At 38.4% G+C, this 27,760-nt stretch overlaps 1 protein-coding gene across 7 annotated transcripts in view; it reads left to right on the forward strand.

The window, feature by feature from the left end:
• The first annotated feature begins 1,184 nt into the window (after positions 1-1,184).
• Positions 1,185-27,760, forward strand: part of NBEAL1 (neurobeachin like 1) — an 80,527-nt gene continuing 53,951 nt past the window's right edge. For 5 of the 7 annotated variants that reach the window (XR_005257651.1, XM_038143524.1, XM_038143526.1 and 2 more), the window contains exons 1-8: positions 1,219-1,372; positions 1,817-2,109; positions 17,151-17,242; positions 22,413-22,574; positions 23,898-23,979; positions 24,170-24,297; positions 25,125-25,207; positions 27,317-27,402. Coding sequence is in view for 6 of the 7 variants with exons in the window: in XM_038143524.1 (XP_037999452.1) it covers positions 2,059-2,109; positions 17,151-17,242; positions 22,413-22,574; positions 23,898-23,979; positions 24,170-24,297; positions 25,125-25,207; positions 27,317-27,402 (684 nt within the window). In the remaining variant the exon portion in view is untranslated. Of the gene's footprint in view, positions 1,373-1,816; positions 2,110-5,777; positions 7,354-17,150; positions 17,243-22,412; positions 22,575-23,897; positions 23,980-24,169; positions 24,298-25,124; positions 25,208-27,316; positions 27,403-27,760 lie in introns of those variants that run through there. The other 2 variants (XM_038143523.1, XM_038143527.1) reach the window with 2 other exon arrangements.

Here is a 27,760-nt window from a genome sequence, read left to right on the forward strand (position 1 = left end):
CATGTATCACACAACTAAAAATAATTTTACAGTCTCGTTTTTGTCAGTGTCCCTCCATCCGTGCTATATACTAAGTTTAGATATTGCAGTAAAAGATACTTCTACCACTCCCACAGTGGTGATCCACATGAAACAACATGGAGCACAGATTAGCTCTTGAATTTCTCCAGGGAAGCTTCACTGATATTCTAAAAACAAGACAAATATGCAAAGGCCTGTTGCAGGAATGTATTTCAATCTGTCTTTGGGCTCTTGGTGATACTTGTCCATCCCTAGAAACAATTAATGTAGCAGACACTACAATGATTTTGCCAGTCAATTCCTTTGCAAAGGATTTCCAAACCTTGTATTAAATCATTGCAAAGGTGTGAAAATCCCGTGAAAGTAATCAACTGTGTAATGAATGGCAATGCTTTATTGCATGAAGCTGTACAAACCCGAGTGAGGAGACATTCCAGTGGCAGAAGGACCAGGGCTGTGGCCAAAAGCTGCAGGACAGTGATTTTCCCAGCAAGCCAGAGAGACGTCCCTTGTCTCCTTAAACCGCCTCCTCCCTGCTGTGGAGTCTGACACAACATTAACTTCCAGCCCCACTTTCCAGGGGAGCAGGAGGACACGGAGGGAAGCCCATTCCCTGAGAGTGCCCCTCGAGTCATGCCAAGGAGTTCCAGTTATTGAAGGAGCAGGAGGGAGGGCCTTCACTGGAGTGTGGTGCCTCAGCTGCCTCAGCGCAGGCCGGGGTGCTCGGGCAGGGCCACTCGCAAGCTGAGGGATGTCTTTTTGCATTTCTCCTTTGGAAATCTAACTTTTTGCACAAAATCTAACTTTGGTTCCTTAGTCCTACACAAGCTCTGCATACAAGGTAGGGGGCTGCCTTAGAAGTTGGATGTATGGATATATCCATGCTCCGCAGGCTATGCTGGTAGGCCTCTCTGGAGCGTATATAAAACACGTGTATGTGCTTGGTAACCTTTATTCCTTGTGAAGCAAAGCAGTGCGGAGGTTTCCTGAGGTGCTCAGGATGGGGATGCTGATTCTTTACGGGCACGCTCCTGGTGCGGCCGAGGGGCGCAGCCCGGGCAGGAGCCGCCGGCTCTGCGGGTGAAGCCGCAGGCTGCGGATCGCCTTCTCCGCCGGGGCTCTGCCCCTGCCCCGGCTGCCCCGGGCGGGCACTGCCCCTGCCCGCTGCCAACATGGCGCCCGCGGCTTCCCCGCCCCTCGGCGGCGGCCCGGGGCGTGTGCGGGAGCGCGGGCGGGGCGGGCGATGTGGCGAGGCTTGGCCCCTCCTGCCCGGGCGCCACTCGCCGCGGCCCGGGTAGGCTGCGGGAGAGGCCGCGGGAGCGCGGCGGGAGCTGGGGGAGGCCGGGGCTCGGTAGGTGGCGGCGCGGGGCGGCCGGTCCCGGCCGGGAGCGGGCGGCGGCGCAGCGCGGGGCTCTTCCCGCGACCCGCGGCTCTGCCCTGCAGCCGCTGGCCTGCGGGGCCCGCCGGGGTCCGGAGCGGCCGCGGAGCCCGGGGCCGGTGCAGAAGGGCGGTGGCAGTGGCTGTCACTGCCGGGCCGGGAGCGGCGGTACCCGGGGCTCCGGCGGTACCCGCGGCTCCGGCGGCGCCGCTCGGCAGCCCTGCGGCTTCCCCCCCGCAAAAGCGAGCAAGCGCCACGAACACGAAACGCCAGACCTCTCCGTCACCGGCAATAGTGTCAGAGAGCAAAGCGGTGCGACCTGCCGCCGCCCGAGTCCCCAGGCTGTCTGTGGGCTTTAAGTGCGGATTTGTTTTCCTCCCTCCACCAAAGGCCTGAAGGGTATGTTTTCACTTTCAGAGATTAAAACCGAAGCGGCGCTGGCGAAGAACGGACATGCTTGACACTTGTCTGCAGTTGCTTGTGTTGTACCTCGTTGTTTACTCGAAAAGGAGAGACTGAGACCCTCTTACTTGGCTTCTTCTCGGGTTATGGTATAACTATTAATAAAGCAAAACTGTGGAAAGAGCACCTGGGAACTGAGCATGGTAGGATCTTGAAGAGAAAAGTAGCTGGGATCGACGGGAAGAGGAAGGGGAGGAATGGCATCCCGAGAGAGGCTGTATGAGCTGTGGATGCTTTACTGCAATAAGGTAAATATTTGTGTTTGTTTGCTTTTATCCTCTCTTGTTTGGTAGTCAGGTATTTAAATTGTAACATATTTTTTTCTTGGAAATTGCATGGACATGATTAGCTTCTGAAAGGATGTAATTGCACTTAGGCTATTTACAGCCTCATCCCACGGCTTACTGTTCAAGTTGGTATTTTTTATGTTTGAGATGAGAATTGCAGTGTTCGTGGGTCAGTCTAAGCAGTTATTGTAGCTGTATAATTTAACTGTGTGAATGCATACATTTACATAATTCTTTATTTTGTAGCAATTAAGCTGTATTGTATTAATTTAATTCAGTGCTGCCTAGTATTTAGCTTTTTACTTACTGGTTTCTGAACAGCTTCAGTTTTGTTTAAACTTTTTTAGCAAAACCCTTCCCAAAGAGCAGATTTATTAAGTTGCTCCAGAGTCTGCTTTTGCTGGCTATTGCCATGATATCTACATACTCCATTAGTAATGAATTTCCTTCACCTGGCAGAAATAATACAAAAACGCTGTCCTGCCTCCATTTGTGTTTTATAGTGTAAAGCAATTAGTATGTTTCAAGCACATGTCCTAATTGCTGCCGGGTGTGCTGAGTATGTAGAGAAATTGGATTGCAGATTATCGGAATAGGTAGCTGTAAAATAAGTAGCATACAAAAAACAGCTGTAAAGGTGGAGGAAAGGACTGATCTGCTGTCATACAGGAGCTCAGTGGCAAGGGTAGCTTTTGATGGCCTTATTCTCTGGTTTTGTTTTGCGTTTTTGCAGTCTCATGCTTCGTTTGTGTTTCAGTTTCTTTAAGTCTCCAATCCAGTAGGACATTAAGGGTAGAACAGTCCTTCCCTTGTTCTTCCCACCTCATTTCAAGAGAATGCAAAATGTTAAGTACAGACCATTTAACACCAGTGCACAAAGTACTTGTCTTAATTCTCTTGTTTCCTAATTTTTGTACAGCCTTAATCCTCTCCATGTTGTTAAAACTAGTGCAAGCATAACAGCATGGTATCAGTTTTTACTGCTCCCCGTGTGGGTGATCTGCTGGGTTGAACCTTTGCCTTTTAAACCAGTGTAGTAGGAAGTGGAGTAGCACTGGAGAAGATGCATGTTTTGCCAGTGAATTCATCGATGTGAGAGGAAGAAATGCACTTGGAATACACTCAGAGAATCCAGACTTGACTCAGCTTTGGGAGACACTAAGACCTCAGAGATGAGCCAAGTTCTGAATGTCTTTGCTTGGCTGTTCTTTGGCTCTTTCCTCCCTTGTTGTTTAAAATATTCTTTTGTCTGTCTTGGATCTACTCCCCCTTTGCTGGAAGCTTTCATTCAGATTGTATGCTATCTGTCTCCATGTTGTTCATAGCAGGAAGTTTGCATGAAGGAGTGCTATTTGAAATGTGTAGTTTAGATCATTTAGGGGATGTTCAGTTTCTTTACGAGAATGATGTGCCCATAGTCTACTCAGATCTCAGGTGGTAGAGGATGGGCTGTCTGAGAAAAAATAATAATTTTGTATGTTCAGTCTCCTCATTAGCTATCTGTGACTTTTTTTGGCCTATTTTCTATATTAAGGGCATGATTAAATGAAATTTGTTTGTTGATATGGGCTTGTTCCTAAGTAACAAAACATATATTTTAAAAATAAAATAGAGTGTCTTCAACATATGAGGGCAACTGGAATGATTCAAAAAAAGGTTCACTTTTTCAAGAAGTGTTAGGCACAAAACAGTTTTTTTCCTTACCTCTCAACTGGTTCAGGTTAAAATGATACCTTATTCTGCTTGAGGCAGACATCCAGAATTCGAGTATTAAGCTTGGTGAAGTTAAGAGCAGATGAAGAAGTTATGTCTCCATCTTGGGATGTAAAATGTAGGAAGCCTTAAAGTAAATTAGTTTATTCAGTCCACTTGGAAACACCCATATATATTGCTTTGTTCTTAGAACATCTAGCAGAATGGGAAGGTGTAGCAATAATTACCAGTGATAGGATAGAGTGGTTTAGAGAAGTTATTTATACCTGGGAGTGAATTGTTTATACCTGCCCAGTGAGGTGTAGTATGTTGCACTGCAATGACTGTCCATGAATGACATCCTGGGAAATAAAGCTAGGCAAATTCTTCAAACTAGAAAAATGGCTGGAGAGTTATAGTTCAGTAAGGCACAACAAATTCCTGTTTATTGTGCCACAAATCCCAAATACGTGGCTTTAGCTTTTGCAGCCTTGTTAGTTACAGAAACGGTGAAATCCAAGCTACTTCTTTGTGATGCTTCCGACTGTTGCTAATAGTCTTGTCTTTTGATAATCGGGTCCTTCGTGATAATCTTTTAAATACAGCACCCTGTGCTAAAGCAGCAAGGCTTTTCACAGCTTTCAAGTGCTACATAATGCTGTGTTACCATCTTGCCACCTATCCTGGGTCATGACTTTTGTTCTTTGTGATCCCTTGACATCTCTGGCAGCATCAGTTGTGCTTAGTTTTGTGCAAAGTAACATTAGGAAGGCATTTCTCTATTTTCATTGCTTCTTGTGCAGTTGAGGAATTGGAGATATGGGCAGATAGCAGCATTAATCAGGGCCTTTGCGGGAGCAGTCTTTGGAAGACACCATGTATGAGGTGGTTTAATTTTTCTGGGTTTTTTTTGTTGTTATGGTGGGATTTTTTGTTGGTTTGTGATTTTAAAAATTTTTAAATTTTTCAATTTTTTTTAAGATAATGTTTGAGTGTCTGCAAGAGTTTGGTTTTAGTTGGTAGTCAATTGTTTTCATCTGGCAGTTTCTAATCTAAGGGTGGATTTGGTTTTGGATTTTTTTTTCTCCGTCTGTTTCCCTAAAAGCTACAGATTGCAGTCTGTGTTACAGATGAAAGTAGTAGCCACATTTGATTTACAATGCTTCTGATGTTGCATGGAAGCAGTTTAAAACTTCATTAGATTTAGTAAAAGTTAGATTTAGTAAAAAATTTTAGTAAATTTTAGTAAAATTTATTAAAATTTGAGTCACTGGGATTGTTACCACAATGTTGTATTATTCACAGCCTAAGTCTGTTTTTGTCTTGAGTCTTTTGTTGGTTTTGGTTTTTTCTTTCTTTTTTTCAATTTGTTAAAGTTTCTGCATGGAGTGCCTTGTTAAGGATGTAAATTGCTGATGGTTTTCAGTTTCAAATGGTTTTAGTGTTTGGGGGATGTTTTTCTGTTTAGTGTAAATGTACAATGCCTTTACTCAAATATTGATATGAATGTTAACTGCTGTCTTCTCATCCAGATGTTTGAATGAGCATTTTAAGAGAATTGAATTGTGTAGAATAGATAGCAGAATTTTTTCCAGTTGTTTGCCAGTTAAAAGCCTTCAATAACCTACAGGGGAGCATGGAACACTCCTTATGTAAGTGCATATAGAGCAGGTACCTGAAAATGCTTTATTAATGGAAGTGTACAGTAGGAGTAGAGCTCCATGGGATAGAAGAAAAGGACATGCTTTCATGTGTGTCTGTGACTTCTTTGGGTTTCCGTGACAGAGGTAATTTACCAGTTTTGTCTTGTAACATTAGACTTTCATGGCTGCAATATTACTATGGTAATATTGCTATTAGTGCTGTAATATTGGTTGATTAACCTTTTATTAGATAACCTTTTATTAGATATTGATTTTGTATCAGTACAGAAAATTTATTTCTGTTTCATAATCCTCTGAAGTAACTTTTGCTGCAAATTCAAATTAAAGAGATTGAACCTCTTAAAATCTGTAAGATTTTAAGTATATGTGGTTCATCTCCAGTTGTTCTGTTAGGTATTTCAGACTCTTAGACATAAAGCATGTCAGGATTTCTGATATTTTGGATTTTATTCAGAAGGTGTTCAGATAGCCTTTTATATGGAGATTTTTTCTAATCTGTGAAAATAAGAGATCCTAGTTGCCTTCAAAAGGGATTTCAAAGGCATTAATGCAAGCACTTAACTGCCATATTCACACCAGTTTTCATGATACTACAGTGGTTCTGAGCTTTTTCTTACACTCTTGTCTTCAATATAGCCCTGATTTCATTTAAACACTGCCTTTTCCTGTGAGATGACACAATGATTTCAAGGGAAAGCTGTGAATGTTCTTCACTCAGTTTGGAGCCCGTGCTTCTCATTTTAAAGAGGGAATGTTCAACCTTGGTGTCATTGATACAGTCAGGAGTTGGTGTGTTAGCTGATCATAATGATCTGCTCTTTACTAATGCAGAGCTGAGACAGTCACATCCCTTGCTGTGTTAAGAGCAGCAGACCTGTGCATAAGCTGTTATTTCAAACGTGCTTTCTTACCTTGTGCTGCACTTCTCATTTGTTTTTACAAAATCTGATTGTATTGAGATAAATGTTGTCTTCTCTATGGCACAGTGAGGGATAGCTATATATTATAAATATCTTCTCATTTAATATTGTAACATTGTTTCTCAAAGAAATGTGCCTTTAGCCAAATTATGCTTTGTTGTGGTGAGAAGCATGTGATTCAACAAGAATATAATTATCATTGACATTGAATTGTAAGCTCCAAGTGAAACACTGGCCATTGCATCCCAAATGTGATCTCATCCTGATTTGGCTTGCCCTTGTCTTCCTTCTTGTGCAGTTGCTGACTTGTCAGTGATGCAGGTCACATTGCTATATATCGCCTTTGTTAGATTTGATGAAGTATTCAGCTTACAGTTAGATGAATGTTTGAGCAAACCGAATGCTCAGTAAAAGTAGTTTTTCATAATTCACTGTCACGTAAATTCAAGCCTTTGCTGAAATGAGTGAGTGAAGTCTTAGAAGGAATTGCTGTGTAAAATATCTTTTCTGTAGATTGTTTTAAGTAAATTTCTTCTTTTGTAGGGAGTGTAACTTGTAGAATAACATGTCACAAATCACTTGTGGCCATATGGTGGCAAAAATATCTTTGTTCTGTCTCTGTTCAAGAGGCTGAACTAAGAATGGATACAGATAACAGTTGGTCTTCTTCTGAATTAACTGCTATTTAAAGAGATGTTTCTTAGTCCAAGAACTAACATAATTCTGATATTTACAAATATAGAACTTCTCACATAAATAGCTGACATCAGTATATGAGCCATCATTCTCTTGAGTGGCTGTTTCCTTCCTTAATTATGGGCCAGGGTGACCTTGTGTTGTAGTTGTTCAGACACAGAACAGAGACTGGCACAGAGAATGCAGACTTCAGGTTGCAGTGAGGCAGCAGATAAATCTAAACAGGCAAAGATGTAAGAAAACTGTAAGTTTTTACAAGCTATAAAGAAATTATTGTTGCTCATTCTGTAATATATGTGGCAGTACATATATGTAGTTGCTACTGCTGGATAATGTAGAGTCTGAGGTTTGTTGATGTTTTTGATGTAAGATTCAGGGTTTTAGTGGACTCCAACATGAGGTTAGAATTTCCACATGTCTATGGGTTTGTGGATCAGCACTTTACAGAAGCAGTAAGAAACATCTAGTTCTGAACATGCCAACAAATAATAATTCAGATCAAGCTTTTATTGACATGAAAGAATTGAGTGTCTCTTAAATGGAATGATACATCACAAAGCTACAAACACAGGCTTCTGGTTCTATGTGTTGATGTTCTAATATAGAGAGAAATTAACAAACCCTGCATGGTTGTGTGTGTCTGAGTTATGGCTCTTTTAACTTGATCAGCTGGGCAGATCTGGGGATGGCGTGTGTCCTGGTAAGAGAATATTGCCGAATCAACTCCAATATGCAGTGTGTTTGTGCTGATTACTGAAATGAGAGAAAGGCTTGCTAGCTGCCCATTGAACAGCATTGGAGCTTAAGGCCTGAATCCAAATGTTGTCAGTAGATACTGTTGAAATATTTACAGGCTTCAGAAAGGTTAAACAGCTGCTGTAGGAGAGAGAAGAGCTTCTCTAATTACTGAGCTTTTCCTGCTGGAAGAATTATATGTGAGTAGTGGAGCAATCATCAAAACATGCACATCTTAACAGTACCAATAAGCACTTTTTTCTTTAAAAAACACAAATTTGCTCAAGTCTAACTTTTCCATTTTATCTTCTACCAAATGGGAGGCTGCAGTGGAGGACAATGGGAGATACGACAGGGAGCACCAAGAAATGAAAAGTGTATTTGGTTATTCTCCTCATAAACCCTGTCTTAATTTTGGTATCTCAGGCTTCTCTGCAAATTTAAACATTAGCTGTGAGTTCTCTATGCTGGTGCGATATTTGTCTGTATTGATGCATTCTCTGATATTTAAAGCATAATCCAATTTATGATTGAGGATTACATTTGCCTTTAGTAAGCAATGGGAATAAGTGATACTACATACATAGTGAGTGGGTAAAGCTCTTGGGAGTAAAGCAGGGTATAGAAGACAAGTGTGTTATTTACAGATATCTGGCTCTAGTTAATTGTGCTGATCATTTAAAAACTGCACCAGCAGAAGTGCAGTGGATGCCAAACAGCATTTGGGCAAGTAACCCATATTCTGGTATGCCATAGTTGTTGAGGATTTTTTTTAAGTGTGCTTTTGAGAAGTGGATTTGGGGTTTTTAAATGATACCCCTTCAGTCTATACGTGAATTATACCTTCAGTGTATAGTTCAGCTTCAGTATGTTAGTAAGTTAAGTTCAGTATATTAAGTAAGACCGGGTGAGACTAAGGAGGCAAAACCAAATAGTTAAATCCATAGCTAAAGATACAGAAATTTGTTTTAGTTTTATTTGGTGTAATCACATGACACTGTGAAACAAATACAGGCTTTTTTGCTAAGCTGTACTCCCGTTCTCAACCTTATCTGCTGGAAGACATAGCTAGACAATGTTTAGCTGTTGATATGGTGAAATAGGCTGATGTTTTACTGTTGTAGCACCATCCTGCTTCCTTTCTGCCTGTGATAAACTTGTATTGTCTCTTGCACTACATTCAAAGTTGGAAACTTAGTGGGGCAAAAGCTAACTGTGTGTGTGTTGGTGCTAAAATTCAGCCTTTTTCTCATGTAAATTAATGGCATAATTTCGAGTTTATAAGCAATTAAGAGTTCTAGTCTTGTATAAGGTATAGTTTGAATTTTCATTAAATTTAGGCTATCTTGACACTGTAGACTTTTGACATAATGTTATTTCAGTTACCTTTCAATTATTTAGGATGCTTCTTGTTCCCCTTAAAATACAGCTTCCAGTTGGTTCACTATGGCAAATTTGATGGGAAAATTGCATGTTAATAGAATGTAATGTAATAGAATGTTAATTGAATGTTAATAGAACTGTAATTTACAGTATGGTCAATTCCTGATAAATGCTCTGTGTGGTGGACTCCAGGGGGCTGAAATAGGGTATACCAACTTGTACATGGGGCTTGCCTTAGTGATACTTTCTGTCAAATGTGAAGACATTAAAATCTGAGTTCACATTAATTAGATTCATCCAACGAATGGCATCAGCCACCTGCCAGTTTCAAGCTACGAGGTTGTAATTGTATCATCATTCAAAAACAACAACTGCAATGAAAGAGGCAAGAGATAGAAGCAAAGCCTCTAGTTTTCTATTTTAGTGAGAAAATTTTATCATTTTGTTTTTCCAGTTTTGTTGGAGATCTGAAGTAAAAAGGAAAATGAATAAAAGTGCTTGGATTATCTTTAAGGCAATACTAGAAGATTAAAAATATTTTTTGTTTTGAAAAGAAAAATATTAAACTTGACTTTAAAGTTTGTGAGCTAAATTTTATCATGATTGGCAGCTATAGGCTTATTTTGGTGTAAATCCCTATGCTAAAGAGAATTTTTAACTTGTCCCAAAATAGTTTTTTCTATCATGATTCACTGCAACTTCCATTTATAAAACAAAGCATCACCACGCCATCCCTTTTTGCTTTTAATTCTGGAAATGGAACAGAATGCTTGTGTGGATGTTGAAAACAGAAATTTATCGTTACTTGCTGGGAGCTTTTCTTCTTTTGGATCCACTGATTTGAAAATCAGTATTTTGATTATAATGGAAAGTTGAGCCCAAAGGTGATTCCCCAGTCAATTAGAATTGATTGATTGAATTTATCAAGGCAGTTATGCCAGTTTAAAATGGTTTATCATGAAGTTTTTCACTAATTCTAACTGTGGTGTTGCTGCTATAACAAAGCTTTTCATATTTTGTTTTCGCATTTTGTATGAAAGGTTCACAAAAAGCATAGGCACTGTGTCGTGCTGCTAGAGTAAAGGCTGCTAGGGGTTCTCATGCTGGAAATGTAGCCTTTTATGTCTGAAAACATGAAGAGGAAAGAGGTCCCTTAACACAAATTTTCTAATTCCCAAATGAATTGTTTATTTCAAACAGTGTTGAGAAATGTTCCGCAATTCTGCATTATGCAGACTACTTCAATTAATTTAAAGATGAGTAAACTCACCAGTGATCTAAAGGCAATGTTTCATGTTTAGTGTCCTAATGTTACATTTTGTAAGTCTAATTCAGCCTTGTCACCAAAGGATTGTTCTTATTTTAAATAAAATGCTTGGGGATGGGGGATTACTTATGATAATGCCAGTGCCAGTGAGATTTCATGGTTGTGCTTCTAAGCTGAAATCCACTTTGAAGGTTGACTGAGAGCTAGCACAGGAGTCAGACCCAGCTGGCTGTTTGATGGCTGCATGTTAAATTTAACGACTTCAAACAACTGCCTTGTCCAACAAGTCGGGCTTGTCTGATAGCTGGACTCTGAACTGCCCTGCAGGGAATTTTTGCCTTTAGAGCATGGAATGTGACCCTGCAAAGAGCCTCGGGTGGATCCAGCTTTTGTTTTAGCAACTAATACTTCCTGAACATATCTACTGAGCTTTGCCCTTCCAGTTCTTTGCCTGAAGCCTTAGTAGAATTGGAAGTTACTACTAAATCTAAAATAAACCCTTTATATAAATACATAAATAGTGTTGGTATGAGACCCTGGGTAAATGTACCTGTATTCCACAGGCACAGGGCTGAAGGCTTTCAGTAGGGAGGACTTCAGTGCCAGTTTTGTGTAAAATACTTTCATTTAACTGAGAGCTAGCTGTAAGACTACTACTACCTGGCTTCTTAATGGATATAAAAATGTTGTACTGGTTCAAACATTTTTTGTGACCTTCTTGCATAGATTGAAAAATAAGAATGTATTAGAACATTTTTGTCATTCATTTGATCAGTTTCATAGAGACTAGAAAAGGCTCTTGTAATTTCCAGACAATTCAGTGTATCAAAGACAGGAGCCTGTCCTAGGCTAGTGTAGATTTTGGCTGTAGTTTCTTTTCACTTCATTGCCTTAGAGAAGGTCCTGCCTGTCTGAAGGGCAGAGTAGATCCCCACTGGGCTATGGGCTTTGCTTCAGCGTGGTTCAGTGCTGAAGGTGAAGAACACAGAGTGTAAGAAGAGCCTTTCGAGAGTTTATAGATCCAAATTGCAAGTGTTAACACTCCATGGGAATCCTGCTAATTGGTTGGCAGGATTTAGGTACAGTATTGCAATGCATATTGGGGACCAGTACAGTGGGTTTATTTAGCAAATGTTTTTTTCTTTCTAGCATTGTACTATTTTGGAAAAGAAAAAAAAAAACAAACCAACCTAACCCTCCTCTGGCTGTTTCATGGGAGATGGGTTTAGTGTGTTATGGTTTGGAGTGGTTTTTGAGGTTATTTTCAGTACCTGTTAGAAACACTCCACTGCTCAGGCCTGGCAGTGTTTTTTTTTAAAGTGTGAAGAGCTGTAGCAGCTCTTACTGTGCTGAGAGGATCTTAGGGGAATGGAGGCCTGAAGGGATGGTGTGTAATTGTGCTGGGTTGGGTTATTTGTTTGTTTTTTAAATGAAAACCAGAGGTATTTAGGGAAGGGAAGGAACAAGGAAGTACTTTCACTTTCAGCTGCTCTGAGCTACATTTGATTTAATAGGCCCAAAGGACTTATTTTTCATTAGTGCAGGTGAGTGACTGCTATAGCACTTTCAAAGGCCTTCATTACAGTGGGCTGAGTTCAGGAGCCTAAGCTTAGCTTCTGCAAACTTGTGGCTATTAACAAAAGAACTTTTATATTCCTGGGCTCTTTGTTTTTCAGTGTTTTTTTCATAGCCTTTTGTTACAATGACACTTTAAGATAGCCTTGTTAAAACTCTAGTTGTTTCCATTCATCACTATGAAGAGAAATGGCTGACTTAAGTTCTATTTTACCTTCTTGGACTTCAAGCTATGGGGAAATTATCTTCTGGAAGTTTTAAGGCATGCAGTTTCTATATGTGAAGTATTATTCAAATAAATTACATAAATTTGACCTGCACAAAAGCTAGGCAGGTTTCAGGTAAACAAATCAAAAGCTTAGGCTTGTAACTTAGAAGGCTTTAAGGTTTCAGAAAACAGCATTTCTTATCTTGTAGTAATTGAAAAGTTTTAACTGGTGAAAAGCATTTTATTACCTCTCAGAAGCTTCTTCCTGCTTTTACTGCTTCTGCACTAATCAAAAATGTCGTTTTTGATTTCTTGCTGATCTAACAGACATGTCTGCAGAGTGTGTGTGGTGGAGCTGGAAAAGAATGCCAGGCCTCACTCACATTGGTTTGTCACAGTTTAGCCTTGTGGTGTACTACCAAAGCATACGTTGCTTTGTAAACTGTGCTCTCAAAGTGTGTCTTCAACCAGCACCACAGAAAACAATTTGGAGCTGTTTTCTGACATACAGCCTCCAGCTACCTGTCTGCAGAATGATAATGAAAGGGTAATTGTCAAAGAGGGGAAATACATTCCATAGTTTTTGCTGCTTCTGCTGCTCACAAGGCTTCTGAGTATTTACCATGCTTTATTCTAGTGTTCTACTGCTTCCTTAGAGGGCCACAGATGTAATGTAGTAGCTCACAATTTACAGTTAATCAGATGGAGCTGAGGTTGCAGTTCAGTGATTTGTTGCCCTCAGTAGCAGCATGGATCCCATGGGATGCTCTCTTCTGACACCTAGTAACAGATCTTTGTCATATTGCAACATGTAGTGGCTTGGAAAGTTGATCTGGCATTGGAGAGCACAAATGTATTAATGTTAAACTAAGGTTAATTTGTGTTTTCCTGTTAATATGGTTTTCCACTTCTGTCGCCGGACAATAGAGGATTGTTGAAAAGGTGAGTGGGGGGAAGACTTAACAGAAATACATTATTTTTCATTTTTCATTCCACCACATTTAAACTCCAGATTAAGTAGGACCAGCTGACCTCAACAAAAAGTTCAAGGTAAAGATGCTGGGTAGGATAATTTCATTATACATAAAATCACAGTGTAATCAAAACAGCTGATACCTGTTATTACTGCCTGGTTTTATTATGAACTTGGAATATTAAACCACTGTAAAAAGACTCTGTTTCTCCTAAGCTGTGATGCCTTTGGTTTGGAAGAATTTAAGATGCATCTGACTTACATAGGCAGGTCTTCAGAAAGGTTCTATGTATTTAGCTGTGTTTTAGGACATTTTTGCCAAGGGTAACATTTACCATTTTCAGTTTCCTTTCCTAAAATTTATTCAGTAAAATCTAGATTTTCTTGGAGCTTTCAACAGGAGACTGGTGCCTAGGATCCGGAATGGTTGCTGCTAATAAAGAAAAAAAACCCCTGAGCCAGATTTGAACTTTGAGAGCTGTTTATAGCTTCTGTTTCTAACATTATTGACATCACTTACGTGAAATATCTTAATTGTAGCCCATTTGCTAAATGTTTTGTCACTTTTTCCTGGAATGCACTTCTGCTTCACAAGTCTTCATTTTTGTTCGTTTCTGGAAAGGAGGCATGCCTCTGTTAGCTGGTGTATAATGGAGATCTATTTCTTGCTGTTTCTCATGTTGCTAAGTGATCTTGTTTACTTTCCTGCCTTCATGATTTTTTTAAAAAAAATGTGTCCAAGTGGTTTTGAGTTAGTGATGAAAATATCTAGATTTGACTCTCAGTCAACTGTTGCATAAACTGTTTTCTACTGGCACATACCATTAGTGTTACCTGGTATTTTGATATAAAATCTGATCATTTTAATAACTTGGAATATTACATTATTAATTGACAGGCGGGGGATTCAGGTGAAGGGAGTTGAGTTGAATTGTGTGCTGCAGGGAATAATCCAGCAGTGCGGCAGTTCTTGGTTTTTACCAGGAGCAGGAAGAGTTCTAGTGGCAAAGAAAAGTGAGCAGTCTGTGCTCTACAGGTAGGCAAAAAAGTTCTGGCTGTTTCATTAACATGTGGTTTACTCTTGCCATCTGTATAAGTGCTGTTTCTTGCATATTTTGTCTGCCAGTGTTCTCTTATTCCCAGTCGGTACTGATAGCTTTGCAAAGGCATTGGAGTTCAAAGATAAAGAAGCTTGAAACTCATTTAGGCTGTATCATTAAAAAGGAGCAAGCAGGCATTTAATATAATTTTGTCTTTTGTCCTGCGCTTCAGCTTTTCTCATCCTTGACTTTTGTTAAAGCAATTTTAAGTCGGATAATGTTGTTATTTGCACATCTTCTTTCATGATAACCAAGAAAAACAGTTTTTTTACACAAGTTTACTGTTAGCAATTAGGAATGAGCCTGAGCTGTGTCAACAAACAATTTTAATTCGGGAACACGAGTAGAATCAATCTAGTATTTCTTGTTGGATTTCAAGGAGAAGCTTTTCATGCCAACAAAGAAGCAATTTGTTCAACAGGGAAAAGGTCTTCTAAGTTCAGTTTTTGCATGTGTATATGGCCATTTTCATCAGAGGCATGGACACATGGATTTGGCAACATTTCTGTTCATTACATACCTGTAGTTGCTCTGTCCTTTGTAGCCTGAGCTCTGTTGTAATTACTAAAATGGTATCCTGGTTTCTTTTGTCTTTATGATCCTGTGAAATAGTTTGCTTGCAGCTAAAATGACTTGCTGTGAAATGCAAGAAAGTTAAAGCTTTAAACGTGAACATTTTTGAAAAGCTGGACTGTCTGAAGAAAGTGTCTTCTATTACTTCTAAATCGTTCTTTTAGGAAAGTCTTACTTCTTGTCTAAGTTTTGGGTTGATTTTCAATATGTTTGATGTCTGGACCTGAGAAACGTGTATTCTATGCTCACTTACTTGTGATAATCTGACAAACTCTGTAGCTTAAACCAGTAGTTTAGAAACGTTGAAATTACTCTTTATCTCAACTGCTTCCTTCATTCTGTGTTTTACAATTCCATGTTGAGGGCAATTGGAGGGTGCGTTTAAGATTAGTTAACCATTTGGCAGTTCAGTGCACATTAAACATGAGAACAAGGCTACATTACACTTTCAGAACATAGTGCTGTTTTGACAAATTTTTACAGAAAAAGAAAGGGAGTGATTACTTAAATAATTGAGAAGTGAATAAAAGCAGAGATGAGAAGAAAGATTATGAAGGAGGGAGAGATTAGGAATTAAGCAGAAGAAGGGAAAATAAGACAATTAGGAAAAGTGAATAAAAAATGCTGTGAAGTCAGTAGAAGCTAATAATCAGATAAGATACGTATCTCGCTGAGGGTTTTATTTGGCACCTGTTGTCACAGTACCTGAACACATTTTATATATAATAATTAGTGACAGTGAAGTAAATTGTGTCTGGATGTTTGTGACACTTCTTGCTTGAGTTGAGGATGGTTTTTGGGGACACAGAGAAGGGTAAAGGTTTAGAATGAGGAGGGGGTTCCCATGCTTTAGAACTCCTGTACGTCTGTGGAAAGATGCTCTGGGAAGAGCTTTGCACCACTTGAGGTTCTGGATTTATGTGTTTATTTTATTCTGAGGTTGTTTGTTTTGTTTTGCTTGAGTTTTTTTTTTAAGTTTTGTTTTGTTTGATTTCTCTCCCTTGTGGAGGGCTCTTTCATAGGTAGCTATTTTACATTGACAGGACTCTCTGTCAGTCTTTCTTGGTGACTTTCTTTTACACTGACATTGCTGCAGAGGAGTGTGTGTGTGTGTGTGTGTGTGTGTGTGTGTTAGAGATATTCACTGTTTGCTCTTCAATCTTAACTCTACAGGGAAACATCTTATTTGGGAACATCTGTGGTAGTATAAAGGCAACAAACAAAAGGAGGAGATACAGAAGAGGGAAAAGGATAAAGAAAAATGTTTTCAACTTCTGCAAAATGTTATAAATTATGGAGTGGATTCAGAAATAATTTTTAATCTCAAATACTTCAGGCAAAAATTTTAAAACTGTTTTGAAAATTATTTGTGGTGTAGAATGGGACTATGTGCATGTGTGTTAATGAACAAGACTGCACAGTCCTGGCAAAGGAATATTTTAGCTATGGGCTGGCAGCTTGTTTGTGAAAATTAAGCAGCTTAACTTCTAAAGTAAGACTACCTCATGTGCATATTTTGACAGAATTTCCCTGTGTGGTTTGCAGTGGTCTAGTATCTGTCCTAGTTCCTGGGACATTGTTTAGCCCTGAGGGACTGCTGGTCACAAACACAGTCTTTGTGCTCTAGTAGGAACAACTAGGAAGCTTAAATATAGTTTTCTGTCTGTTAATAGCTGCCTAATACGCAAGTCATAGTTTCTACATTGTCTTTCTGAACACCATCTGTCTCTAATCTGCTGTTATCTACCATATTGACCTATGAGTGAAGCAAAAAGGAAATTGGTTTGTGATTAGGATTGCCATTAGAGTTCTTATTTAATTTTATGAGCCATAAGGAGAGTTTTGTACTAGTATCTATGGTATCAAGAGTAGAACACGTTCTAGTAAGTTTGTAAAGCTGGTATGGATGACTCTGGAGAAAATGTTAAGATTGTTTATGGGGGAAAAGCTAAAATTCTTTGGTTGACACTGGTACCAGGAAGAGGAGATGCATAAACTAATGAATAGAGTAAAAATGTCCCATCAGCACAATGTGGCTGAAAATTTCAAAGTACACAGGTGGTTGTTTTTTTCTTTTGCTTCTAAAAAATGTGTATTCCCTCCTTTCTCCCAGTTGAAATGCATTAAATAGAAACTTTTATTTGAGGCAGTATTACAGAGTTGTTGATAGATGACCTTGAGTGCAATATTGCCTAATGTTCTCTTTCTTTTTACAGAAAGATCCAGATTACCTGAAGCTCTGGTTGGATAGTTTTGTGTCTAGCTATGAACAGTTTCTGGATGTGGACTTTGAGAAGCTGCCAACGAGGTATGTAGAATTACAGACCTGTTTATCTTTCCCTGATACCTGAAACAGACCTGGCTGAGAGCCCAGTCCTGTTCAATGGCAGTGCTGCCTTTAAACAAAAGTAAGTTTTTCAGTTGTCAAGTGGCACTCCCATTCATTTGAAGGTGAAGTTGGGTTGGGAATGATGAAACTAGGCAAATACTGGTATTTGGATTGTATTAGGAGATTGGCATGAGTACTTCTTGTCCTTGCTCATAGAAATATAATTGTTACTCCTTGTGTTCCTTATAATTCCTTTGAATAAGTATTCCTTAAATGTTGCATGTGAAGTAGTGTTTACTATCTGCGTCAGCAGTGACAGAAGAGAAGCAAGATATAAAGAATTTGTAATTTTATTTCAGGGTTTGCTTTAAGATTAAGGATGAATTAAATTCTCAATTAAAGATTTGGGTATCTTAGCTGAAAACATTTAAAAATTAAAATATGCATCAGTATAGACTTGAGAGTGATTTCTTTGCATCCATGAAGACTTCAGGGTTAGAGTATTCCTGACTTCCCTCATGTTGCTGACCAGAAGCTCCCACTTAGAATCATGAGAGTCTATTGGAGCCTAATTTCAGAATTTCATATTTAGTATTTTTAATTTGTATGCTGTGTCATGATTGTGTTTTCATGTCTAACTTTGAAAATGAGGAGTAAAAACTTGGGCATTGGATATTTTCCCTTGCTTTTGAGGTACTTGGATAAACTAGGGATTTTAAGAAAAACCAAACGTTAAAGGATTCAGACTTCATGAGAACTGGTGTCAGTATTATAGCTGATACCACCAATGATGTTTGAAAGCACAGAATGGTGCTCCTCGCATGATGGCTGCATTCCAAGCCCCGTTGAAATCAATGGAAATTCTTTAATGGGCTTTTGATCAGATCCTCTTTGAAGTGCAAGTGATAGCCTCAACTGTTATGAGGAAATGAAGAATGCTGCAAATGGATCTCAGCAGATAAAACCTGGACTTCCCAGCTCTTTGTATTAAAATTTTTCTCATAAGGCCTATATGAGTGCGAAATATATAGTGCAATTACCAGTAAGCAAGACCTTCAAGTTAATTCTGTGCTCTTTCTAAAAAATTATTTCTTTCTAGTGTCAAAAATACGTCTTACTATGTTTAGTTAAGGAGAAAAGTTTGTGCTTTGACACAGGTTATCTTTAGCATACTATTTAAAATGGAAATACGAGCACTGGAAGATAAGAATCTCTTGGTACTTTGGTTTTAAGTTTTTAGATTTTAATTGTACTCTGAGTTTAAGTGTTTTTTAGTGTATATGGCCATGGTTTTCATCTTGGGTTTTTTTCAGCAACATAAAGCTTAGTTACACAGAACAGTAGCAGCATCTTCATTGTTATAAATGGTGACTTTAGTGAGTGTAAAAATCATGTGTGTTTTTCTGAGCTTAATGACAGGATTAGTGATTTAGTCTGGAGGAATAGAACCATGTGGATTTAGACTCATTTGTGTAACAGATGTAAAGAAAAAGCATCAAAACAACATAGGGATGAGGGCAGATAATTCCTGTGCTTTTATGTCTACAGTAAGAAAACCCATGGCAATCAGATACTAGAATCAACGAAGAATTGCAGTTTCTGCCCATACATGCATTTGTGATATAATCAGGCATGTGAAAAGTGGCATCTTTTTGGGCTTAGTCAGTTTGTATTGCAGGCCTTTACATTGTGAAAGCAGTATTACTGGGCCCATGAAAAAGAAAACTAGGTCAGTGTGGAACCGCCAAATGCTGATTTCCAGTGGCTCCAGGGGCCACAGGGCCCTGTGGACTCACTTTATTTTTTTTTTTTTCTTTAACTGGATTCCTTATTAGACAACTAATTCTGTCTGTTGGTCTTAAAAAAGTGTGATGCTAGCTAAAATGAGAAACTGACTGCACCAATATTTTTTTTATTTTTTTTCCTTCTGTGAATCTTGGTGTGTTTTACAGCTGTATGCCTGAAAGACCTTGTGTATTGAAGGGCTAATGCCAGGAAATAATGAGAAACTGTTTAGGGAGAAGGCTTGAACAGATTGCTGGACATATCTAACTTTTTGGAAGACAGACATGTCATTTTGTGCCAATCTGAAACATATGTGGCAGTTTTTAGCATCCAAGAAAATACCATTTAAGAAATATAATGATTCTATTACAGGCTTGGTTTTGGGTTTTTTTTCCTTCCTGAAAGAAGGACTCTTAATTGGCACTGTCACTTGCTGATTTAACTCATAAGGTTTTGTTGGTTTTTTTTCTTTTCTATAAATTAGAATATCTAATTTCCTGAAGTCTGCTTTGGAAATGTGAAAGATGCTAAGCAGTACAGAATTAGGAAACCTCTAAATATAGTGTGTGAGTGCACCCACTATGATTTGACTGTATAAGTAGAGCTTATACAGTTATGCAGCTTATAGGGTTATACAGCTTCAGTGCTACCCATGTCTTTGTGCCTCTACTCTGTATGAAATAACTCATTGATGATGTTATTAATGATTTTGCTGAAAAGGTGAATATAGCTATGCTAATGGTTTGATCATTGAGCACAAAAGACCAGCACACCTGTCCCTCAAAACATGTATCCATGTCATATGTATTTACCATAAAAAGGATAAAACCTTTACCAGCTGGTGTGAGGATTTTTTCTCCTCATTGGAGATGAATTGTCATTTGATTCAATACTTTTAAAAATAACAAAGGCCTCCAGAGTGTTTGTCATACTTTTTTTTCTGCTTTTGGTTTGCATGATCTTGAGCAAAGGAGCTTAAAGGAAGCTCCTGCACAGTACCATAGAAACCGCATTTTATTAACTTGCTGACTTCAAACCCGCAGAAAAATGATGCAGAAATCATTATAGGAGTGCTGTGATTACATGGTTTGTGTGATTGCATGGTGATTGTTGAAAAGTAAAGCCTGGTTTGCTACAGCAGTTTTTACTGCTGGGGGAGGAGAGTTCCCAGTGTGTGTTCAAGCTGGGATAGGTGCCTCCCATGTGGAGGTGATTCAGTTCCCTTCCAGACACCTGACAGAGTTCGTATGGCTGCATAACCATGTCAGCATCATGAAGGAAATTATAAATAAAAGGATACCAAATGTGTCAAGTTGTTTCTCATATTTTTTGAGGTAGGGTACCGGCAGTCACATAACACTATCAGATAGGTTATGGTTTTTTTATATTAATTTTTCTCCTTCCTTTTGGAGTACTTACTTTAAACAATGAGTCTGGTTGGGAAAAATTGGTACTACATGTCAACAAATTTAAATCCTTGTTTAAATATAAGGTTTTTTGGGGGTATAGTAGTTATTTGGTCTGGGGTGAAAACAAGCTTATTTGTTTATAAATATTTACATTTATTTATATACTTTATAGTGTATTAATTTTGTGTAATGCCAATTAGGATGTCTCATGCCGGTCTCTCACATCTCTCCCAAATTCTCGTGGATTGTGCAACAGAGGCAGCTACTGCTAAGAAAACATTCTTTGGGATGTGAGGCATGAAGGGTATGCTGTTTGCTCTCTTGTAAAGCATTTTGTGATCTTACTGAAAAAGACTTGTTGGCCATTTTAGGGAATTGACTTCTGGAGATATGATTTCAGCTGTCAAAAATTCCAGTTTTCCTAAAACTGAGAGGGAATTGTCAGAATCTGAATTACAGAATCTGAATTACCAGATTATGAGAAACCATGCTTGTAGTTCCAGAGAGAGTGGATCTGCCAGCATCTTGAGGGGTGAAGTTGCTATCACAGAAATCAAAATTTCTTTCTTGGCATTTGATGGAAGAAGAGCAGTTGGTCTCAGTTTTGTAGTTAGTGTTGCTATCAGTTTAGAGCCTCGGCTATAACATTTGTGTTATAGTGCTCTGAATCCCTTGAGATTCTAATTCCACAATCTGAAAAGCAAATTGCACAACTATGTGAAGGGGCAAGGGAATGAAGTAGGTAGTTGTCTGTATAAGTGTAGGTAACATTTATTTTCCAGGGTATGGGATCTTTCTGTGGCTTACACCTGTCTAGGTGTTTTACTAAACTGGGCCTCTGATTTTCCCTTCTATAAAGACTTCCTTTTCAACATTAGAAGCTAAACAATGTGTTGTTCCCCATTTTGCTCAAATAATAGAGGTCATCTTGTATAGGGTCAGTCACTGCAGTTCTACACATCTTTTTTTGTGTTTTTTTCTCACATAGATGCAATGTGCACAGCAATCACATTAGTGAGGGTTTGAGCTTGCTGAATTTTTTTGTTGTAACTTTCCTCTGGCTTTGGCTGTGTTGGAGGCTTTTGTAAGCTGTAAGGCTCTTGCCTGTGTCTTCCTTTTCCTACGTAGAGTTCGTAGAGGATGTGTCAGGCTAAACAGCTGCTGCCAAAGGCTAACTGTTTTTAGCATGGGCAACAGTAGATAAACAGTTTTCATCTCAAAATATGTTCTTAAGAGTTCTGTAGATTTCTATACTGTTATTGAAATGGGTTTCCTTATGGTTGTTCCTGAGTAATTTTCTTCTTTGGTTTTGGATCACTGGAAAAAAAAATTAAACCACAAATGAACCCATTCTTTTCTTCATGTCTTGATTTTCGCTGGTGTGTTTCTAAAAATATTTTAGTTTGCAGAAAACAATAGGCAAACAATAATTTTGAATGGCTTTTTGAAATTTATGTCAGAATGACTTGAGGTTCACTGTGGATGAATACCAACTGGGCTTCAGTAACTATGCAATAATTGGCATCTCATTTATTTAGACACTTCTGATCTTTAGTAGAAAGTAGAAGACGTTCTTCCAAATATGTTTTGTTCTCATTCCACTGTGACTGCCCCTGGGGATTTCCCAGGCTACCTTTTTACCTGATGAAGATCATGCAATTTTGTTGTGGCAATTAAGGCAGCTCATTGTATGGAGGAGGATTTAGGAAGCCACTTAATGAATTTTAACACTTTTTTTTTTTTTTTAATGTGGTTCATTTCTGGGGAAAAGAAAGCTCATACTGGTGTATTGCCACCAGACATTTCCTTGTGGCTCATTAGAAAGTGTTTGTGATGTGTCAGTTGGGTGACCTTTCCCACAGAACTTCACTGGAACACCCCATGAGTGCATGGGAATCGATTGGCAGCTTGGCATTTGTATGATTAACCATTTTGTGTCTGGCTTTTTTCATTAGGGTGGACGACATTCCGCCAGGAATATCACTGCTTCCTGATAACATTCTTCAGGTCCTCAGGCTCCAGTTGCTACAGTGCGTCCAGAAAATGTCAGATGGCCTGGAAGAGCAGCAGCAGACTCTGTCACTTTTACTTGTGAAATTCTTTATCATCCTTTGCAGGTATTTGTTCTAATTGGTACCTCAGCAAGGCTGTTGTTTTGGTTAAGAAATCTTGATGCAGCTTATATAGATTTTAATGACACATACTATGTGATTTGATACCTTCCAGTAGATACAGAGAAATAACACTTCTCACAGAATTCACTTCAGAATAAATATTCAATTCAGAATAAAGGCAGAGGGAATAAAAGAGAGAGAGGGGAGCAATGCAATCATCTTAGCAATAATGTTTGCAATAGAAACAGGAGTTTAAACACTAAGTTCTTTGTAGCTGTAGAAGATAAATGTGTGGGAATTCAAGATATGATATACCTCATATAAGAAATACTTTTAAAAGAAAAGGTGCCCTCTAACAACTGTTAGCTATGAAATAACTCGAGAGAATTGTACAGGAAGAACTGTATCACATTCTTAACATGCTTATAATTCCATAAACAGCTTGTGAAACTTATTATTGCACTACTCATGCAGCTGATTCCCTTCTGAAACTTCTGCCTGATAGTGTAATTCTGTTGACACAAATGAATAAACTGTTCTTAGGGATCTATTCCTTACTATTTCTTCAGTTTGCTGTTGCAAAATGCTGTTAGCGAGAGGAAGGGAATAAAATATAATAGAGAATCTCCTTTACTGAGGAGTATTTGAAGAAGCATTTTTGAATATTTTGTCTCACCTTGTCTCTGAAACAATACGAAGAGCTAGCAATGTTTAAATACCCTGGAATATTGAATATAAGCTGAGTGGATGGTGGTGAAGAGTTTCTGAATTACAAACTGGTGTCACCTTTACTTGCTGAGAAGTTCTCCTATGTCATCACTTTGATATCTGATCTTCGTAACTTCAGAACTGAGAAATTCTTAGTTGTTGTTGCTTTATTTTCTAAAATAATTTATTAGGTGTTTGTTTTGCTCCAGAGAATTTAAAGTGAGAAATTTAAAGTTTCTAGGTTACATGTTTCCTAAAGTTTTAGAAAGTGTGTGCTCTAGTAAAGTGGAAGTTACTGTCTTTGTTATCAGATGCCATTTCTGAGCTTTCTATTTAGGGTGTCCTGGGAATTTGCTTAACCTCTGAAACCTCAAATTCCAGATGGAATTGGCCTGTAGCGGAGTGACTTGAGTCTTTCTTCCTGTCAGATGAAAACTTGTGAGCTCTGTAATGGTGACAGAAATAAACATTTAAGTATGTGCAGTCTTTTGGAGAGTATTTTTGAAATGCTGGTATCCTTTTGTATGAATATAGACAGAATGCTAAAACAAACATTGTTTGATCTAGCTTCAGATGGTACACTGTGTACAATCTGTGGTTTTTATGTTGTCTTTGCAGGAATTTGGCTAATGTGGAAGAGATTGGGATGTGTTCATACATTAACCATGTTATCACCATGACTACGTTGTACATTCAACAGGTACGTGGTTAATAATTCTTGTCTGTGTCTCTGCCATCTGATACTTCCTGCTCCTTTTTATGTGGTCTGCTCTTTCAGTAACAGTGTTATCAGGGGAACAATTCGTAGGCTCAAGACTGTTCTGGGAGAGATAAAGATTAATTTTCAACTTCTGGAAATTTTCTGACCATAGCTTTCTTTTTCTCCTCAGTTAAAAAGCAAAACAAAAGAAAAAGAAGTGGAGGATCAGACCCCAATAGAAGAATTTGTGAGACATGCATTGGCTTTCTGTGAAAGCCTGTATGATCCATATCGAAACTGGAGGCAGCGAATTGCAGGGTATGTGTGGACTAGCACAGGATAGTAAATACTGTGGTTTATGAGAGATTTAATCATCAATCAGTAGAATCAAACCACAGGAACAGAAACACATTATGCTTTCTCAAAATGGATATGATTAAAATAACTTTTTAAAAATTATGTTTTTACTGTTAATATAAAAGTTAAAATTATATTTGAGGATATATCAAGAGGTGATTGGTTGTAACTGATCACATGAAGGTGCTTACATTATGTTCTCCTTCCAAAAACTGACCATTTTTCTAAACTAGTGGAACAAAGAAGCCAAAAGGAATGTGCTGGGCAGACCTGCTTGAATTAGGGCAAAATAAGTTATTGAAGTTCACAGTCTAGATAACTTACATCTTTGAAAATAAGTTTATAAATGTACTAGTAGAATTGCATCCCTTTAATTTAATTGTGAGTTCTCACAAGCCTAATGAACTCATAATAATGTTTTCTGCCCATTTAAAATGGCTTGATCAAGAAATTTGGCATTGTAGCTGGTGGCTTAGTTGCAATAACCTTGGACTAAATAAGAGATTGCTAGTTTTTTAATTTTATTTTTTAACTAAACAATTTTGTAAAATGTTAAGTATTTTTAAGCGCAGACTGAATATGGGATTAGCTGTGATTCATGTCTTCAGGATGAAATACTACTTCACTATTCTTTTTCATCCTGTAGGCAAAAGATAATTCCTGATTTATGGCAGCATTTTCTATGTCATATTATAAATTCACATTATAAGTAATACATTAATAAGTAAGTAATAAACAAAGGTGTCATGTCTAATTTCTTTGCTGTACGTTTTTTAATGTAATTGCAGACGTTTCCTTAGTACAGTTGAAAGGAGTAGACAGAAGTATAAACCAGCTTCCCTCACTGTTGAGTTTGTCCCTTTTTTTTACCGTAAGTATTACTTAACAGCCTGTTAAAAAATAGTTTAGAACTTAGAACTTAGTGAACACAAGTGAACACATAGAACTTAGTGAGCACAAGTAACTTTCTCCTAAGCATGCCTAAAATGTTAGAGTCCTTTACTTTCTTTCTGAGACTGAATGTAGTAGGTTACTTTGTTTGTTTTTTGTACTTCTTCTTTGCTCTGAGCATCACTATTTTGTTGTTCCTGCTCATCTCTGAAAGACTCTTTCTTTATTTCTAGACTTTATTTCAGTGCCTAATGTGGTTTAATAGGGTTGGTTCTGTGAATTTCCTTTCTATTGTGGTACACAGTGATTACATATGCGATCCCTGTGGTAACTGCACTGATAACTCTTAGGAAAAAATTATCTTAGGAGAGTGTCCATGCACTTCTGTCTCTTTAATATGATTTAACGGCTAGAAAAAATGAAACTGTGCCATTCAACTAGCAAATGCTCCTTGGCCTCGTGTTTGGGAAACAATTTTCTCTCTGGTTAAGTCATTAAATACCATGATGTCTACTTAGGAATTCATGTGTTCTTATGATTACAGATTGTTTGTGTGGAAGAGAAGAACTTACATGTCCATATTCTGTACTTAAATCTCAAGAATGAGGGATTCCCAGGTAGTTTGCCAGATTAGCATACCGAAGTGCTAGTGCCTGCAGAATTGAAGCAGCAGGAACAAGCTGGAGGGAAGGGCAGTGAAGGAGTGAAATCGGCCCTTTTTGCAGCTATCCATTAACTTGGTTTTAATTGAAAATAAAAAAAGAGAGATTTTATTCATGGAGCGATAGCATTTATGAATTTGATTTTTCTAGGTTTGAGTCGCAGCTCCTGTTCCTTGAGATTCCATTGCTGCGTACAAAAAATAGGACAGTTGCCAAAAAGACCAAATTGCTGCTGCCAGTAAAATGCCCTTATGTATGTGCCAGAGCACTGGAAACCCATTCTAAAAGCTGCTGCTGAGGAATGTCATATGTAGGTTCTCTCCTCTCCCTGCAGTGCATTGCCCTGTGGTTCCTTCTGTCTCTTAAATACAATATAATGTGACTGAGCTAAAAGTGTGCTCATTAGCCAGCAGATACTCACCTGCTTGTTGGCCAGCTGGCAGAAAGGACAGAGTAAGAAATTGCTGAGCATGTGCCTTAAGCATCCTCCCATGCCAGGACTAATTTGAGGAGGGGTGGTTTTAGTCTGCCCAGCCTAATGATTTACTCACAATCTGCTAGGTACTGCTCTTTTCAATTTGTCTGAAGTTCTACAAAGATCCAGAGGCTATGAGTCAGGGAGTGGTGGTACTAGCTCACTAGCAGTGCGATCATCTAAGTGGAAAAATAGCTCTGCAATCTTCTTTTAAAACAGGCTTAGAGGCTTAGACATTCAGTATATAATCAGCAATCTTACTTGCCAATAAGTGGCATTTGCAAAAATAATCCTTTGCAGTTTCTGGCTGCTGTGTTAGGTCTAGCATTATTGCTGTAACAATATCCAGGTTATATCTATTGCTAAGAAGAGATGCTGAGGCTGTCTGGGACTAATTTCTCTCAGATATGGCAAGAGAAGAGATGCAAGGTAGTTGTCATTCAAGAAACTACTGCTAGAGAGGTTACAGGTCTGCACAGGGTTCTCTGACAATCTGCCTTAAAGTCAGCAAGCTCAGGGGCTGTTTTTTTGAGCTACCTGCACTGCATATGGCATCAGACTTTTCATGCCAGAATTTCTCTGAACTTTGTCGTGCTTGGTAACTGGTGTGTGTGAGAATGTCCTTCTCTTTCTCATTAGTGTGGACAAAATGGGCTCATTTTTACATTACAAATCGAGAGCAAAAGTTGTGTGTCTCTAGTTCTGTCAGCTGGCATGGGAAGTTTATGCAAGCTGAAGGTGTGGCCCTGTGAATTCCTGATAAATGTGGTAATGTTGTGTTGCTTTGATAATGCTGGAATTGGTGTGTTTTTGTCTGAGTTATATAAAACAAAGTGGACATGATACAGTTGATTTTTTTTTTAAATTTGTATTATAACAGGGAATAGGGGAGAGTTTTTTATTATTTGTTGGTGGGGGTTTTTTGAGAAAAATCTCATTTTTATTTAATCAGAATGCTTTCAAGAAAGTGAACATCTCAAGGAAAGCCTAAAATGTTGCCTGCTGCATCTCTTTGGAGCTATTGTGGCTGGTGGTCAGGTAAGGATACTCTGAGCTTTTCAGCTACTGAAACTTCCAAATGCTTGTTCCTTGTTTAAGATTTTTAAATACTCCATAACTTGCAAATGAGAAGAATTTATTATCCATGATTAATTATTTTTGTCTTAGCAACTTTGGGATCATTCTGAGCAATAATACCAAAATGCTAAAAGCTGGGTCCCAATTTCAAGTAACCATATGAGTTTGCTGTTTAGAACAATTACACGTTCATATGAACTTAACGTAATATTTTAAAGAAAAAATGTGCATAACTAGATTAAGAATTTCCTCCTGCAAAGATGGAAGTTTTGTGTTTATGTGCATGAAATTGATCTATCTTACTTCCCAGTGCTGAAAG

Source organism: Motacilla alba, chromosome 7 (genome assembly GCF_015832195.1).
Source record: "Motacilla alba alba isolate MOTALB_02 chromosome 7, Motacilla_alba_V1.0_pri, whole genome shotgun sequence".
Taxonomy (NCBI): domain Eukaryota; kingdom Metazoa; phylum Chordata; class Aves; order Passeriformes; family Motacillidae; genus Motacilla; species Motacilla alba.